General features: G+C 39.8%; 1 protein-coding gene across 1 annotated transcript in view; it reads right to left on the bottom strand.

Annotated features, from left to right (window-relative positions):
• Positions 1–18,561, bottom strand: part of LOC149314710 (SPARC-related modular calcium-binding protein 1-like) — a 117,277-nt gene that overhangs the window by 63,020 nt on the left and 35,696 nt on the right. The window contains exons 4-5 of the mRNA XM_089523136.1: positions 11,433–11,532; positions 10,088–10,135 (exon numbers count right to left, since the gene is read on the bottom strand). Of these exons, the coding sequence (XP_089379262.1) occupies positions 10,088–10,135; positions 11,433–11,532 (148 nt within the window). The remainder of the gene's footprint in view (positions 1–10,087; positions 10,136–11,432; positions 11,533–18,561) is intronic.

Genomic DNA, 18,561 nt, shown 5'->3' with positions numbered 1-18,561 from the left:
TATTCCAGGATGCAGCTCCCTTACTATATGATTAATTCTATTTTCACAATCAGAGTACTGTTTCCCTTTTGGGAGATGGCTGAAGATTAAGGTCTCTGGAAAGGCAATACACTGTGTGTGAAACAGGAGAGGGCCTTCTCAGCTGTACTATCCCAACTGTTGAATTCTCTGACCTAAGAGGTCTGATTGGCACCAACATTGTCTTTATTTGGGCACCAAGTAAAAACATGGCTGCTTTGGGGCTTAACTGATTTATTCCAAAATGTTAATGCACATAGCTTTCAACTGTTATAACTTTTTAACTTGTAATATTATTTAACATATTTTAGTGTATTCAAATTATTTTATCATGTTAATTTGTTTTAATTTGCTAAAATCATTTTTACTTGTAAGCTATGCTGAAAACTTATAACTACAAAATAGTAAGTAGTAATGAAACCATGTTTGAGCCTTTCACTTAGCTCTCAAGATACAGCTTGCCTTGTCAGCCCCGCTCTAATATTTTTGGGGTGTTGCTGTTACTGTATGCTGGGCCAGTAGAAAATAAAATAACTACCACATGTGAATTGTTCATGGATGAAGAGGCCAACTGGTGTGTATTACAAAGGACCAGATAGATAAGCTGGGCAGCGTGGACCCTGTTCACTTGTGTATTCAGTGAGAAGTTGCTGTCATCCATAAGGAAATCCATTTATTCTGGTATATATTTTTCAGGGTTTGTACTTTATGCTGTCAGAGCAGACTAAGCATGGTGTGGTGTACCATCAATCCTGCATCTCAGCAGACCTTCTGCTTGAGGTAACTGAGGCAGTTTCAGAGGTGGTACTGGGGGAAAAAACCATGACAAACTTTGGAGGACCTCACAATCCACACTGAGGATGTCCTGACAGGGCCCACTCAGAACTACCGTAACAACCACGTGGATATCTCAATACATTGTCCGTTCTATGTATGTGGCAGAACACATCATGGACCTGTTTTTGCTGTTGGGATAAGAAAGAGATTTATTTGAAGATTATCCCAGTAACCTCATGTTATGTTCAGGTTATTTCCTTGTAAGGTTTGATGCGGCAGTAGCAAATTCTCCCTTGCAGGGGTGGGGGCTATCATCATGGTCCACTCCAGGAGACTTATAGAATTCAAAGGCTTCCTGAATGTCCTAAAGGATTCACTGGCTGTGAAGAGACCCTGGCAGATTGGAGTGTTCAAAACAACCAGTCAGTCAGGCTGGCAAAAGGTGGGGGTGTACCTGATGAGCAGCTATAAAAAAGAGGAGGAGTCTTTAAGAGGAGAGGAGTGTGTCTTAGAACTGCCAAGAGTGCAGTTGGAACTACCATATACAGCAGTGGTTCCCAACCTGTGGGTCGGGACCCCTTTGGGGGTCGAATGACCCTTTCATGGGGGTTGCCTAAGACCATTGGAAAACACCTATTTAATTACAGTTATGAAGTAGCAATGAAAATAATTTCATGGGTTTGGGTCACCACAACATGAGGAACTGTATTAAGTGGTCATGGCATTAGGAAGGTTGGGAACCACTGATATACAGTATACTCGGCTATAAGTCGAGAAATTTATGCCCAAAAATGGACCCTAAAATCTGGGATCAGTACAGTCATCATGGGTTGAGATTGACTGCAGGGCAATTAACAACAACCAGTAAAACTGATTAAAAGGTCCTTTAAAAAGCAGCCCCGATGCCCCACTCTCTATCCCTCTGCAGTAACTGCTGAAAGACCTGCGAGGTACAAATGTGTGTGTGGTGATTCCCTTCTCAAGCCAATCTCCAACCTTTCCTTCTCCTCTTCCTCCTCCTTACATTTCCCTATTTCCCCTCCACTTTCAAGCCATTTTAAAAGATTTGCTTCTCCTCCTCCTTGTATTTCCCCTTTTCCCTCCACTTGCAGCAATGTCCAAATTTTTGCTTCTCCTCCTCGCATTTCCCCATTTTCCTTCCACTTTCAAGCCAATTTTAAAATCTTTCCTTCTCCTCCTCTTTGCATTTCCCATTTCCCCACCATTTGCAGCCCAATCTCCAAACCGTTCCTTCTTATCCTCCCCCTCCTTGCATTTCCCCATTTTCCCTCTACTTAAAACATTATCTTCTCATCCTACTCCTCCTAGCATTTCCTCTGATAACCAAGCTTCTCTTTTTTCCTCTTCACTTCCAACCCGATTTTAAAACGTTGTGTCTCCTAAATTTTATCTCTGACTTATCCACGACTCATATCAAAATCCATTATTTTGGCCCTAAAACCTTCAACTTGTACACGAGTATATACAATAAGGGTTTAGGGAGGAGGGATTTTGGAAGGACCAAAGAAGTCCTGTGAATTCAGTTTAAATTGATAAGTTCTTTGAGCAGTGGAGAGCCAGTGAAGAGAAGGCTCAGATCCACATTTTTTGTGGAATTGCAATTTATGAATAAAGCTAGAGATTCATAGGATTTATACTCCTACTGAATAAGCTTCAGTGGGAGGTGTGTGAAAGGTGTGTTGTGGGACCTGAGGACGTTATCAAACAAGGGAAATTGGAAGTATAATCCAATGGCAATCCAAACACAATCATGGGGTTTAACAATGCATGATAGACTACCACACGCAATTTTGGGCAATGGGAAGTCAGTCCGAACGCAATCATGGGGTTTCACATTATTGCGTGAGAGGTGATCACATGCAATTCTGGGCAATGGCAAGCTATTTTCGGGCAATGGGAAGTCAGTTCGAACGCAATTTGAATTCATGTAAATTCGCTGAACTAGTGAATTCATGTGAATGCGTTCTGGCCCCACTTTCTTTTCATTTGAAATTAAGAGAAATTCCTCCCGTGTGATAAACTTCTGAGAGATTCAGCGTGAGGGAATCTGAAAGATTTAGATCCAACCTCCACACTGCCTGATAGGGTTGGAGAATGAACAGAAGCCTTTGGCTCCCTATGAAATGATGAGATGAAAAGAATCATCAGTGCAATTACTCTCAAATACTGACTCTGGTGCTGTGAAGTCTGTAAATCTTCAGGCAATGAAACAGAATGGATAACAAGTAGAATGCATTTGGTATCAGTTATGGGGCAAGTACTCAGGGGGACAGTTGGCTGTTCCTATTATATGCTAGTGAAGTTGGCAAAAATATATATACTTTTTTCCTACATCACATCCTCGATATGCACCTAGCTCAGTTTTTCTTAGGAACCTGTTCGGATCAAGCCCAGAGAAACTGGTAATGGAAACCCTGATTACCTGTGGTGATGAATTTGCTAGGAACCTCAAAGACAAAGTTGAACATATTCACTCAGTACTTATAATATATTGAGTGTTTTTTCAGAGTCTAAGAAAATGTCCAATGCATGACTTAGGGAGCTGGGAATGTTTAGCCTGAAGAAGAGAAGGTTAAGAGGTGATATGATAGCCCTGTTTTAATATTTGAAGGGATGCCAAATTGAGGAGGGAGCAAGCTTGTTTTCTGTTGCTCCAAAGAATAAGGAACAATGGATGCAACCTCCAGGAAAAGAGATTTCACCTCAACATTAGGAGGAACTTCCTGACAATAAGGGCTGTTCGACAGCGGAACACACTCCCTCGGAGAGTGGTGGAGTCTCCTCCCTTGGAGGTCTTTAAACAGAGGCTGGATGGCCATTTGTTGGGGATGCTTTGATTGAGAGTTCCTGCATGGCAGGGGGTTGGACTGGATGGCCCTTGCGGTCTCTTCCAACTCTATGATTCTATGATTCTCCACATACTCCCTCCTTGTGATACTCTGATGATCATGTACTGCAAAGCACTGGAAAGCATTTGAACGTATATGGTGTGGTAAAGAGGGATTCCTTCTTTCTCCTTGAAATGGTGGTGTAAGAGATGAAGGCAGAACCAAGTAGGCACTGTTTTTATGTAAGTAAACCCTATTTGCCTTATTAGGACAGGGCTGATAATTAATACTTTTTTTAAAAAAAACATGTTCTTTTATTTATTGTGAGTTTTCAGTAGATGAATGCAGTAAAAGGCACTTTAGAGAACACCCTATGCCTTTAAGCTACTCCCTTCAGTCCAGCAGTCTCTTTCTTAAGTAAAGTCTCTCTATAAAACCTCCCTCACATCTTCAAGGCCTCTGGTTGTTTGGTGGGGGTGGGGATGGCAGCAAGTTTCCCAGATCAATGGCCATTTGAAATTCAACCATATGGTTGAAGCCCTACAGCTGCATGTGTTAATTACCACACGTGCCCCCTGTAAAGCAGCCTGTTCAACACAAAAAGAAAAACAGAAGAGAAAAAGAGCTGTTCTAGAGGATTAAATAAATAGTCCAAATTTTTTTGCCTAATTCCTCCCAGACACACAATCTGCCTTCCTTCTGACACCTGCATGCTTAGGAGCTATAATACCCCCTTTACATCTTCAGCCATGTGCAGTGAACCTAGGCAAAACTTTTGCAAAGTGTACTTTCTCTTTTCAGCCCGCCTCCCTCCCTCCCCCACTTCTCTCCTTTAGAGAACTAATTCCTGGCTGACAACCAGACTGAGTTTGGGGGCTTACAATATGCCTTTTCATTTCCTCAGAGAAGAGAATGGACACCTCGTCAACTAGGTCTGTATTGCATGTGGGGGGGAGGAGAAACCGGGAAGGAGTGAAAATAAAGGGCAAGAAGAGTTACAGACTGAAAAGTACAGGCCCAAGTGCATACAAACACAATTAGATTCTTTCCTTTGACACAACATTGCTTTCTAAATGGAAAGGGTAAAAAACAACACAAGTTTCAACCAGTAGCAACAATTAGGTTCAGAGTGATTAATTTGACCCAATTAGCAGAGTAATGAGATGAAAAAAAAATACGAAAGAGAAACCATTGTATTGCAACAGAGTAAGGGAAAGATGAAGAGGACCTCAATAGGATGAAGCATCTCATCCTCGGAAGACGTGCCACCTTCATAACAATTTCAAGAGCAAGCTTATGTCAGTCAATTCATTCCACTAGTTTTCCGCATATGCACAGGGTGTTTGCATCACTGTCTTTCCATGGATGTTCTTATATAGTTACCATTGTTTCGACCAAAGATGGAGAACATGAAGGTATCTTTTGCTAGTGAGCTAATGAACCTCTTTTTCCAATTATTGTAAGCTTCTTTTGGTTTTTCTAAAACAAACCTTATTTCCATAACTTGATGCTTAAAAACTAAACCCAGAGTACTGTACTAAATTCTAACAGCCTTCTAGCCCGCCCTCTATTTTGACTGTCCTCTGTACCTATCCCAGACAAACAGAAAAAAATGAATGTTGCCCACTGCTCACTCTCTTATGAAAAAATGCTAGAACACAGGGTGACCAGATGTCCTCCTTTTCCAGAATATGCTCTACATTGCAACCTTCTGCCCAGGAGGAATTCTAACATGTCCTTCATTTTGAGCATGGCTAAGAAGCATGAAATGATATTTATATTAGTGTTTATTTTGTAATCTCCTGCATTTTTCTTGAATGTTCTACATGTTATGGTGCTTTGTCCTCCTTTGCTGTTATGATATCTGGTCACCCTGTGAGAACACATATCATCAGGCTGTCTCTTAAAAGATTTCAAACAACTTTCTATAATACATCTCTCTAATATAACAATTCTTAATATACTCACCAGATTAAAAACATTGACATAAAATGATAATTCTTTTCACACACATAAAATGTAGTTCCATAACTTTTAAGTGAGGTGTTATCATTTTCTCATACAGAAAATCTGCACAGTCTGTTGTTCCAAAGCTCCAGTTGTGTGCACATTGGAATTGTTTGCAGGGACCCCTGGCTTCTTCCTCCAAAAACAGAAATTTAAAATCATACAAGTCTTTGGCATGTCAGAACCAGCATGATATAATGGCTTGAGTGTTGTATTATGACTCTGGAGACAAGGGTTTGAATCTCCACTCAGCCATGGAAACCCACTGGGTGACCATGAGGAAGTCGCAATCTCTCAGCCTCAGAGGAAAGTGAAGGCAAATTCCCTCTGAACAAATATTGCCAAGAAAACCCCAGGCTAGGTTTGCCCTGGGATCTCCATAATTTGGGAATGACTTGAAGGGACACAGCAATAACAACAACAACTAAATCACACATATTACCAACTGACCAAAAGCCCTGTGGCACCTTAAAAACTAATGTTTCCTTTGGCATAAGGTCTCAGAGACAAGACAAGACATTATGATTGAGTTTTCTAACTGCTTCAGCTTTGGAACTGCTGGTAAGTGTGTTTAAACCAGGAGAAAAGGGATGATCTCACATTGGCACTGAAGCCCTATGGGGAAAGAATGACTACATCACATTTCTATTTAATAAACAATTCCTTTTGCAAAAAGCCTCTCCAGATGTAGTCAATAGGATTATTTAGTGATTCTGGAACCTCTGGAATTTGCTAACCTCTACAAAGGTGGATTGCTAGAGTCCCACTGAGTGGATATTTTCATGCCTGAAGCATGCACCTGTTTCCTCTCCACATTTTGTTTTTAGAAATCCTAAATAAATTGTGCCAACTCTCAGTCTCAATATTCACAAACATTCTATATGAAGGAATGTCAAGTAACCTCACTGTATAGATTGCACAAAGATTGGATTTGCCCCAGGGAGGATGAGCCAACACTCTCTTTGATACCGCAAGGTGAAACAGAGTGATAATAGTTGCATTTTGTATACATTAGATTCAGAAATTTGGGCCAAAGATGGTAAGAAGTCATAGATAAAAGAACAGAATACCTGTCAAGAATACAAAACTAAATGTTGGAAGAGTAAAACTCAGAAAGACAAGTATCCAATGATGTATATTATCAGGCAAGAAACAGAACAAACCAAAAGGTAAGGTGAAGGAAAGCACCATATTATAAAAGCAGGTGAAATCTAGATAAGACAGAGGACAAATCACAGTGATCTGTTCAATTGGGGTATGGAAGATGAATGATTAAATAGGCAAGGGATGGTAAAACAGGAATGAGAATGGAGCAAATACAGTGTTCAAAGCAAACTCAAAGTTCAAGGCAGGTCATCACTCGGAGGACAAAGTCTAACTGAAACCAAAAGCAGATACAGTATTTACACAATTTTTAACTCACAGAATCATTATGGATAGTTCAGCAAATTTAAAAATGAAATGGCATGATTTTTTTTAAAAAAGTCAGCAGTAATCTGCAAAGTACAAGCAGCTATCATGGTGAGGTTATCAAAGGGTGGGAGCATCAAGTTATCTTTCAACCAACCCAGAAAATGCATAAAACAAAGAATTCTATATGCTCCAGTGGAGAGTATAGGATGGAACGTGTAATGAGAAAGAACCATAAACCTCATCGCACGGGCATCCCTTTGAGGCTAAAGTAAAAGTGGGGGCTATCTTTATTAAAGCCCCATAAGACTGTATTTGTAAGGAGGGAGGAAGTAGTTAAATATACTATGGGAAAAAATATGACAATTTACTTTCAGGAGTGGTCACATGGCAAACAAATGGGAAAGTTCAATGAAAGGGCAATGCCAAAAAGGAGACAGACATAAAAATACTGTCAAGTTTCCATCAATTCACCATTCAGCACATGGCAGAAAAGAGCTGAGCTGTTCTGCTTTGCATCAACCATATAGGAGAAGGATTAAAGGTCATAAGTGGTTAATCCAAGACCGCAGATGAATGTGCAAGACGTTTCATAAACCCCAATTGTTGTCTTCATTTCCAAGGCGATATCACAGAGTTGATCAAATTCCGCTGATGAGGTAGTCTAACCATAATTTTTTTTTGACAAGGCAAATTGCAAAACACCAAGGAATTCAACCTGAAACAGACAGATTTCTTCTTCTCACTCTATTGAGACAAACAACACAATATAGCTACAGAATGAGGTAAACATTTTATCAGCTCAGTAACTAGCAGGAGAAAAGGCTGGAGACAATGGAGACTAATTTTTCTGAGATGAATAATAAAACTCTTACTGAAGAATGCACAGTAGAATTAACACAGGGTAATTTTTAAGCCCAGAATTACTTTTTCCTCTTAAAGCAACACATCATCTACTTTCTTAAGTCTAAAGAGCCTCCTCCTGAATCAAGCAGACTAGAATCTTTTGGTTTCATATATAATGTGAAATAACTTGTGACAGATCAGCAGGAGGGATCACACAGAGCTTTGTGCATTTTAACACATCTTTGTGAGAGAATAATTCTACAAGCTAAAAGCCATGACACATGGGGCATGATTATGACATAATGTTTAGCAAAACGAAAACGTTGCCTTGCTAGATTAGACTAATGTTCCATCTTGTCCAAAACTTTATTTCTAAAAATAACTTCATTTCCATCAGATTGCCCCAGTGATGCTCACTAGTACCTAGATATGGAGGTTCTCATTTAGTTCTTACAAGTAATTTATGTCTAACCTTTAATTAGGCAGAACACTAACAGACAAGCATTGGAACACTTCATAACTGGCCTGCCATGTTGCAAATGCATTTATTATTACAAATTAAATTCATTAGTTTTAATTCACCATCTATAGGTAAGAGCAATATACAAGAAGCCCATTTTGGTATGAAGAGTGCTTTAAAATCTAAAATAAAATGTGGTACTGAAGAACCATAATCCCTGAGAATGAACACTGAAGATAAATATCATAATTCAGCCAGTGAAATTATACAACTGTGTCTTTTAATAGTGATTTAGATTTTAGATGATCCAGATTTCCTTTTTTATTGTCCTTATTTTGGCACCTAAAACTGGCACTTGCATTATATCTCAGTTCTTAAAGAATACACAGACTTTATTGTGGAACTGAGTACAACAATCTTACTTTTACATCTCAAAGTGAAGAGAGGAAATCAGAGTCTTGTAGAAAATATTCTATAACATTACATAGCATGAAATTTCCATGCAATACTATAATAAAACTAATTTTTAAATTAGCTGAAATTCATTCCAGTTCTAGAAATCCAGCTGGTAGCACTAAAAATATGAGACTGAAGATAATTCTTGTGCCTGTGACCTTCTTTACGTGCTTTATACAAAGGTGATGATCTGCTGGATTGAACTAGGAGAAGATCTTATATTCAAAACTAAGTATTCAAAATTTTCCTGCCACCTGGTGCAGAATAACTTGCTGAAAATGCGAGACATATTTCAACAGTGCTTCAATTTGGTTACTCCCCTGTTGAACTTGAGGGAAACAGTCAAAATATTTATAGGTCGGTGATGTCACCAGTCACAGAATGAAACTATGTTAGCCCAATTTACAGCATCTATCAAAATCCCATACTTGGGAAGCTGGCCAATAATTTTTTTAAAAAAGCATGCTCTTGATCATTTGGGGCCTAGGCTCATAGTGTAGACATCTGTTCTTTCACTTTTGTCATGTACCCAAGGTTAACACAATTCGTAAGCACTAGTCTACAATTTCTGCTAAGGTTCTACTTCTATATACCATTATCGGATGCAATAGTCACACTATGAAAGCAACATTTATGATACAGAACTTCCTATCCTTAAGGTTTTTTTTTTACAGCATTATAAGAAGATCCAGCATTGCTCAAGAACAACTATAAATTATAGAATCATGACATCATAGAGATAGAAGAGACCACAAGAGCAGTCCAGTCCAACTCCCTATTATGCAAGCTTACAGTCTTGAGAGGTGACCATCCAGCCTCTCATCAGAAACCTTTAAAGGAGAATCCATCATATTCTGAGGCAGCATGTTCCATTGTTGAACAGCTCTTGCCATCAGGAAGTTCTTCTTAATGTTTAGGTGCATCTCTTTTCCTGTAGTTTGAATCCATGTCCTCGCCTCTGGAGCAGCAGAAAACAAGCTTGCTCCTTCTTCCATTTGACATCCCTTCAATTATTTAAACATGGCTATCATGTCACCTCTTAACTTCCCCTTCTTTAGCATACCCAGCTCCCTAAGTGACTCCTCATAGGACATAGTTTTGAGACCTTTTACCATTTTAGTCACCCTCCTCTGGACATGCTCCAAGTCGTCAACATCCTTCTTGAACTGTGGTGTCCAGAACTGGACACAGTATTCCATGTAAAATCTGACCAAAGCAGAATAGATAAAGCCCACATTTCATTACAATATAAAACTTCACTCACCTTTCCTTCCAGAATTACCCTGTCCTATTGGCCTGTCAGTTACAGAACCTTAAAAAGAAGGAATAAACAGATGTATTGAATGAATGAATGAAATATTTATTTATATCCCACCTCTTCCATTTTGGGGATTGAGGCGGGTAACAACATGATTTATGCAATACACAGTAATAAAAACAGCAAGGAACCCATGAAACCCCAACCCTCCCTCCCATCTATAAAAAAATTAAAATAATAAAAACATAATTAAATTATGTTGATGAGCAGACTGCAAGAACAAAAAATTAATAAGCATCACCTGAAAGTCAGCCCACTGTATAGCCAAATCACAGATACTATGTCTTAATATAATATCTAACAGGCCCTCCGCACTCATCCAGTCTCCAAATCTGTTGTTAATTCATCTATCAATACTATATTGGGCTAATCATTTTTCTGGATCTAATTTGAGGTAAATAAGATACTAATTGTAGAGAAAGGCTAGAAAGAAAGAAGCACGCACATATAGGTAGGCTGGGTGTGTGGCCTCATGGTAAAGTTACAAACTGCAAGGCCAGATGAAATAGGGTAGTAGGACTTAACACTGCATGGCCAAACAGAAATGTTTGATGTAGATGTACAGATGTGCACAGATTGACAGTGGTAGGGAATGAGAAGTTAACAGCTGGTCATCTGTTCAGGCTGCCCAATACCCACTGTGGAATTCTACTGCATTATTCCTTCGAGACAAGAAAAAATTATTTGGGAAGCAACACAGTACACTGAAAGTGATTTCAGAAGTCTGGGGTAACTGAAACCCATTCAACTTAGGTAACCCCTAATTGTTTCAGAGTGCGGAAGCAAGAAATATTCTAACCAGCCTATGACAACTAATAAATCCAATGGCCCTATTTTTCTTTTCAGGTTATCTGGGAGGGGGGAAAAAACCACTAGAACAGAATCGAAGTCTGTATTTGAAAATATCTACCTGTCCCAGAGACCCAACTATGGTTCTAATAAGCCACACTAAACAAACAATTAATAATCAAAAATTGATTTTGACCAAATGCAGAACAAATTCATAGTGTTATTCTCTTTTCCTTTTTTCATCTGATGGCCAAATACATTTATAAAATATAAAGAAACAGAGGCAAAACTAGAGCAGCTTTCAAAAACATTGGAAATTTATCTGGCCACAAGGTGGAGCAGTTATGGCCAATTGTTAACATACCTCAAATTTTCAGAGCAGAGAACTATGTTGAGTTATATGAAAGAGGTCAAGATTTTTGAATTAAAAATCAAAAAGTTTGTTCCTCCCCATTCCAATTTTGGCATCAACCCAAACAACTCATTTCTCAGTCCTCAGTACCTGAACACACAGGAGTTTTGTTCTGTACAGAAGAACCACTGATAGGTTTGCCATCTGGAGTGACACACCAGCAATATCCAGTGTAGGTATGGCACTGCACCTGTTTGTGAAAAGAGAAAGTTACTAGTCACTTGTTTTTCAGAATTCAGCCCACCATTTTTGTGTGTGCAGTAGCTAAAGGGAGTATGACAGCTTGTACTCCAGCAGAGAGATCATCCTGTTAAATAAATAAATATTTTCAGGTAAAAGACTTCAGAAGCAGAGAGATGATGAGTACATGTAGAAAAAGGAACTAGGAGTACTGGTCTGGCAGCATAGGGCATCTCACCTGACCATTATTCAGGAAAAGAGAATAAAATTAGGTACATGCTCAAGATGAGAACTCTAGATGGAGGTTGGTCAGTATGGTGTTTATCACATAGAAGTTTTTGCAGCTTTTTGGAGCTCAGATCCGACGTGACTGCGGGTCCAACGATGCGAATTCACGTGATAATGTGATGCATTATCACACGCAATTCCTTTCTATGGGCGCTCCTTCCATGATGCTTCCGCAATGATTCCAAAGTGACTCCTCATTTCGATGAATTCAGGAAAAAAAAGTGAAGTCACAGAATTCACATTCAAGCTTGCTTTGATTTCACTCCAAATTGGTCTGGTGTGGAATGCAACTTTGCTTCCATCCTGGTACACCCCCCCCCAACCTCCAAGGTCCCACATTTCCCATGATGCTGCACTGCAATTTTGCCCCATTTGCTTCTGGTACTCCCCTCCCCCCCCCCCCACTTCCATTGCTATTGAGAGGGAAATGCGGTTGTATCCGATGCCACTGGGGAAAGGGCAGAGAGCTATTGGGGAATGAATGTATTCACATTTTAACATGGATAGGAGGCATGCTGGCGAGGAGGGGGAAAGCCACTGTTTCCAATGCCGCTGGAGAAGGCTGCCTGTGTGCATGAAAAAACTGGAAAGGGATGGAGGTAATGAAACGAAGGGTAGATTTAGATCCAGATGACAGGTGAGAAGGGACTGAAACAGGAGACTGGAGGGAGAGATAAGAGCAAAGGAGGTAGCCACCAGAGGCTGGAGCGGAGGCTCCAACTCCCAGAAATCCATAGCCTTGAGCCAAGGACCCCACAACAAACTCCAACTCCCATAATAATAATAATGATGATGATATTAATACTAATTTATTTTATTATAATAATAATAATAATAATAATAATAATAATAAGTTTTTAGTTTGCTGAGGCACCAGAGCTCTCTGGCAGAGAAGGCTCAATGTCTCATGACACTACAGTTCCCACAATTCCATAGCACAGAGCCAGGACAGTTAAAGTGGAGTTGAACCGGATTATCTCCCCAGTGTGGATGCAACCTAAGAGAAAGCAACTGTTAACAAAGGGAAGGAGAGATGTAGATGAAATAGATGAAGAGAATGATAGAAGGATAGATGTAGATGTGGCTCTGACACAGAGGACCTCTTTGAATTTGGCTGCCAGGAATGGGAAAATAGAAGGGAGGAAGAAACGTGAGGCTGTCATTCGCGTAGGCTGGCATTCACATGAAAGTGGAACCAGGTTCCCTTCTTCACCCCAGAAGTGCAAAGGTTCAAGATGTGTTCAGACCCCCACTGAGAATGCACAAGGGTCCCAATTCGAATCGTTGAATCCGCATGGTATGCACCGGTGTGGTAATACAGTTTGCACTCACTCCACTTTGCGTGTATCCGCATCACGTGACTTGCCTTGGTTCCCCCCTCGATTCGGAAGGACAACCAGGTGTAATAAAACACTCACGTTATAACATGAATTCGCATACCTGAACCAGGAGTCACCCTGGATCTGACCTGTAGAAACCTCAGTGTGATAAGGGCCTCTGCTGTTAAAGAGCCTAATTCTGCTGAGATCCATTTGACATCTTTGTTGGACAGCTCCCTTGCTATATCAGTAATCTTGCCACAGTTCAGCCAGCTAGTTCCCTAACCTTACTAATAAAGCAGGGAATCCAAACCACACATTAGTGTTGGTAAAAATACTGGAGAACACCTTTCTCAGCAAGGAAATAGTTGAACACTTTATAAAATACTATGAAAATAAGACCAGATACAAGACAAATAAATAGCCTTTTAAAAATATTAGATTAACATAATTACACAATAAAGATAAACAGAGTATAGACTCCTTGATTATTATCAAAGTAACCTAAGCACTGAAAAGGCTAAAGTAATAAAGCTCCTGGACACGATGGATTAATTTAAACTATTATACAAAGTTTATTGATATTTTGGCAAAATCCTTCATTGAAGCAGTTAACTAAACCCATATGAATGAGATATTATCAAGAACACTGAGAGTGAAAAGACCTAAAAATTGCATTATTTAGAGTCAAACCATTGGTCCGTATAAACAAGTACTGTACTGCCCACTCAGAAGAACAGCAGTTTGCCAATATCTGCATGCAAAGCATACTCTATTACTAAATTGTCCAAAACATAAACCACTTTTGAGACTCATTTTGGGAGAAAGACATAATATAAAATAAATAAATAAATAAATAAATAAATAAATAAAGTGCACAAAGGGATCTTGCAGCACCTTTGAGACTAACTGAAATACAGAAGTTGATAGCATGAGCTTTCACAGATTACTTATTCAAATGAATCTTTCAGTTAGTCTCAAAGGTGCTGCAAGATCCCTTTGCCTGCTGATTTTCCAGAGTAACATGGCTATGTCTTTAAATAAAACAAGAAAAATGTCTGATTCTTACTAAACAATTTCCTTGATAAACTATAAATAGCATTCTATTAATTAACTGTTTACCAAACAAATTCCCTAGTATCAATACTGTATGATGATATATGCAATTCAGTTGCTTACTTATTATTTACTTATTTGAAACATTTCTATAGTAATAGTAAGTACATTTCTATACTGCTGATCAGTTCACTTAAGCACTCCCTAAGCAGTTTACTATGTGTAAGCCAATTGTTCTGAACAAGCTTGGTACTCATTTTAGTGACCTAGGAAGCATGCAAGGCTGAGTCAACCCTAAGGCCCTGGCTGGATTTTAACTCACAATCTTGTGGTTTGTGAATGGGTGACTGAAGTACAGGCATTTAAACACTGTGCCACCAGGGCATCTTTCTATACCACATTTGAGGCAAATCATCCTCAAGGCAGTTCACAGAGTACAACATTCAAAGACTGATGTTTAAGATGGTTAATTGAAATAAGATCACTAAAAATATAGCAACAAAAAGACAAAAAAAATGGGCCTACATTCACTTTGAAGTGGCCTGGAACAATCTTAGAGACTTGTATAAAATCAGTCAGAGAGAGAGAGAAAACTAGCAGAATGCTATTTCAGAAACACATATCTATTTAAATCTGTTGAGAAATTGTACTTCTCTTTTATTTGTCTAAAAATAATTGGTTTATGTAAAAACATTTTTTAAATAACAGTAAGTACTAAGTGGAAGAATATTTCTAAACTTTAAAAATAAATCTACTTTGAGAAGGAGAGTGATCTCATCCCACCACTGTGTGGTATATTACCCCCACTCCCAGCCTCGATCATGGGCAAGCAGTGGCTGAATACCCTTCTCCATGTTCAGAGGGCCATTAGTCCTTTTCAGAATTGTGTTTGTAGGGGGAATATCAGCAGCTTTGGAAGAGAGGTACAGTGCCTTGTGTTGACAGTGTGAGAATCATTACATGCAGCCCAGGTCCAACTTCTTACTAAACTGACAAGATCCTTCCAAATCTATGCCAAAGGCAGGAAACATAAGGCTCTGAGGTGCCAATCCAATCCCCTGGCTTCCCAGAAGAGCCACCTCCTTTTCTCTTGACATTACAATTCAGTGGTTTCTCAGCTTTTCTTCCCCCCCTCCCCCCCTGCCATTCCAATTCTAAAATGTTGAAATGCCTCTCTTAGGCTCAGTTACTGCACAAACTGCACAAACTAGCCATCATATTATAGATGGAAGAGTGATAAAAAGTGTCCTGCTTAAAGCTATCTATTTAACTTTGTGGCTAAGCTGAAACTGTTGTACCCCAGCTCACTGTTTAAACCACTGTACTACAGAAGCTCTTTTTAAATGGCTGCCAAGGTGTCCATATACATTGTTATGCAGCAAGCCAAACACAACAGTGGTGTCCCATTAAAAAGTTGTTTTATTTTGTCTTTTTATCAAAATTTGGATGAAAATACATCAAAGCTCCTTGCTCAAACTGACAAAATAGAAAGATTTTGTACAACAGAACTGCTCTGTCACCATTCCCCAAATTAATTAGAAATGCTATTACATCCCTCTCCCCGATGTCAGACACATCAATTACAGTGTGTGAAACAGAACAAAAGCCAACACTTCAGACACTGGGCCCTTAAATAAATTCCTGCATCCATAAAAATCATTAGAATATGAAAACATTAAAACTGTAGCCACTGGCATGCTCCTCCGGGAGAATGGAAGCTTTGTTGGGATCTGTTCAATTCCTCACTGAAGATGCCAAATGAAGTTTCAAAGGCCTACATAAACATTTTAACAAGCTGGTGGGATTGTCCATTATAACTTGACAGAGGCAAATCAAGGGGTGATTTGTTTCCACTCCATCTTCTCCAGAAGGCGAAACACAGAATTGCATATGTACTGTATGGGAAATACAGGAATTGGTCTGTATTAGTCATTTGGCTCAGCATGACGCTGACAAGAGCCCATGCTGTAATGCACTCTACCCAATCCTTGTTTCCTTGCACTGGACTCATGTAGTTCCTCACAGCTCATAATATGACAGTTTATATCCTATTAGAAGGTAGGGAAGCACAGCTCAGGTTTATACCTTTGAGTAATACAGATGTGTAATACTGGCAGCTTGCACTGAATGAAGAATCAGATGGGTTGCTGATAATTCCATCCCAAATCTCTATAGGGGGTCTATAACGGAGTGCTAGTGGGAGCAAACGCTCATGGAGATCTTCCTGGCTCTCTGCTCTTCCCAGGCTCTATGCACACTGCAGAAATAAACCGTTTGACACCACTTTAATTGTCATGGCTCTGTGCTATGGAATTCTGGGAATGGTAGTTCTGGAAACTGCCATTCTCAGAATTCCATAGCATGATGCTATGGCAGTAAAAGCGGAGTCAATTGGATTATTTCTGCAATGTGGATGCAGCCCTACTTTGGAGTTATGCACTGAATCACACTTTACCTCCTGCTCTCACTTACACTGGCTACACAGGTCTTCCTAGCATTGTGGTCAGGCAATAGATTCAGAAAGAAAGGGAAAGAAGGGTTCTAATTGGGCACTACCAGTTGGTAAGAGTTGGCAGAATTCTAATCGGATGCTACCAGCAGAAAGGCATGTGGCTGTGAGTAGAGGGCAAACTAGTGGCTGTGGTTTAGGGAGATGAGCATGGGAAGAAATAGAGACACCACAACATGAGTTAAGGAAGGGGAAAATGGAAGTGTGGTGAACTGAAGGGAGAAATTAAAAATAGAGAGGAGAATAGGGGAAGAGGATGTAAAAATGAAAGAATCAGAACCTGGAGAAGAGGGCAGGGTTTAAGAAAGGAGCAAAGAGCTTTCCTGGAAGAGATGGAAAATGAATGAGGGTGGTAAATAGGGGGAGGATGAGGGCCATGGCTAGGTGGGGGCTGAAGGCAAAAGGATTTAGATGTAACTGGAAGGGATTAATCCGTATCTCCTGCAATTTGTCTCCTATTCTTTTGGAACAGAAAAAATATGCACTCTGTGATATATGCTTAGGATTTCAGACCCCCTCCTCTGTCTTGCATTCAGTTCTGTAACAAATTAATTTTATATTAGTTTCACTAGATTGCCTTCTGGAAAAGTGGTTATTTTGTTGTATTAGTAAATACTGTGATTGTTCAAACCCCCATGGCAGTCATTTTGAAAAGGACCATGCCTCTAACATTTTGTGACTGCACCGAGAGCAATTTCTCAAAATGCCAATTGTGCCTGTGGACTCAAAGGTTTTAGGACTACTGTTCTCAAAGGCTCCATTATATGTATTCAGAAATATATGCCTAACAACAAGTAATCACAGAAATGCAGAATCTCAGCAGTCGATTTCACAGAGAGAAGCATCTCTGCTTCATGCACAGAAGTGTCCACCGCTATAAAGTCTGCCCTCCATATCTGCATGGGTTCGGGACACAAGACCCCCATGACAGTGGAAAAGAACAAATATGTGGAGCAAGGCAGGAGGATGTGTGCAAATGCTCCTCTTCCTCACCTCCAGATACACATGCCCCTCATGCCAGCCGAAGCATGGGAAGAGGTAGCAGGGGTGTGCATACATGTTCCTCGTTCCCCAGTTCTTTGGACAGGTGAGGCAAGCCAGACAAAGCATGGAGGAAGGTAGTAGGGGCGTATGCACATGCTCCTCTCCCCCCCCCCCCATGTTTTAGCTGCTTCTCTCAGCCAGCGAAAGCATAGCAGAAAGTGGGAAAGGCATGTGCATGCCATTCCCGGCTGCTCCCTCCCTCTTGGGCTTTTTATCCTGAGGGGAAAAGCCCAGGAGGAAGGGAGAAGAAGCATGTACGCACCCTTCCTGGCCATGCCGTGGGGAAAAAACACAAATAATCAAATCTGTGAATGTTAAACCCATAAAAGTGGAATGCTGACTGTATACTTGTTGAATGCTAAACAGAACAGAGTGGAGTAACAGAATCACTCATACTGTCCCCACTTTTGACTTCCAGCTACACACATGCACACACATGTACATATCACTGTATGTGTACACAATTCCTGAGTGATGAGGAATCCTGCCTTTCCAGGATTCTCAACTATATGAAGAGCAACTAGTTTGATAATTGCACATTTGTAAGCCTACCCCAAAATTAAACTAAATATAGAACAGTCTAGAGGAGAGACAACAACCGGTAACCCGCATCCTTCCCATTCAAAACATGAACACAATATCCAAATAAGTTTCCTATATAAATATATTATTATTATTATTACCATTATCATTATCATTATTATTAATTTTATTCACTTATATCCCACCTTTCTCCCACTACAGGAATTCAAGGCAGCAAACAGCAAATTTAAAACAATACAATTTAAAGACAATACAAAAGCATTAAAATATATAAATATAA

This window comes from Sceloporus occidentalis, unplaced genomic scaffold (genome assembly GCF_023333645.1).
Source record: "Sceloporus occidentalis isolate IW3139 unplaced genomic scaffold, rSceOcc1.0.p SCAF_4, whole genome shotgun sequence".
Taxonomy (NCBI): Eukaryota; Metazoa; Chordata; class Lepidosauria; order Squamata; family Phrynosomatidae; genus Sceloporus; species Sceloporus occidentalis.
Note: the sequence above shows the minus strand (reverse complement) of the source record. Positions and strands in the feature narration are given on the sequence as shown.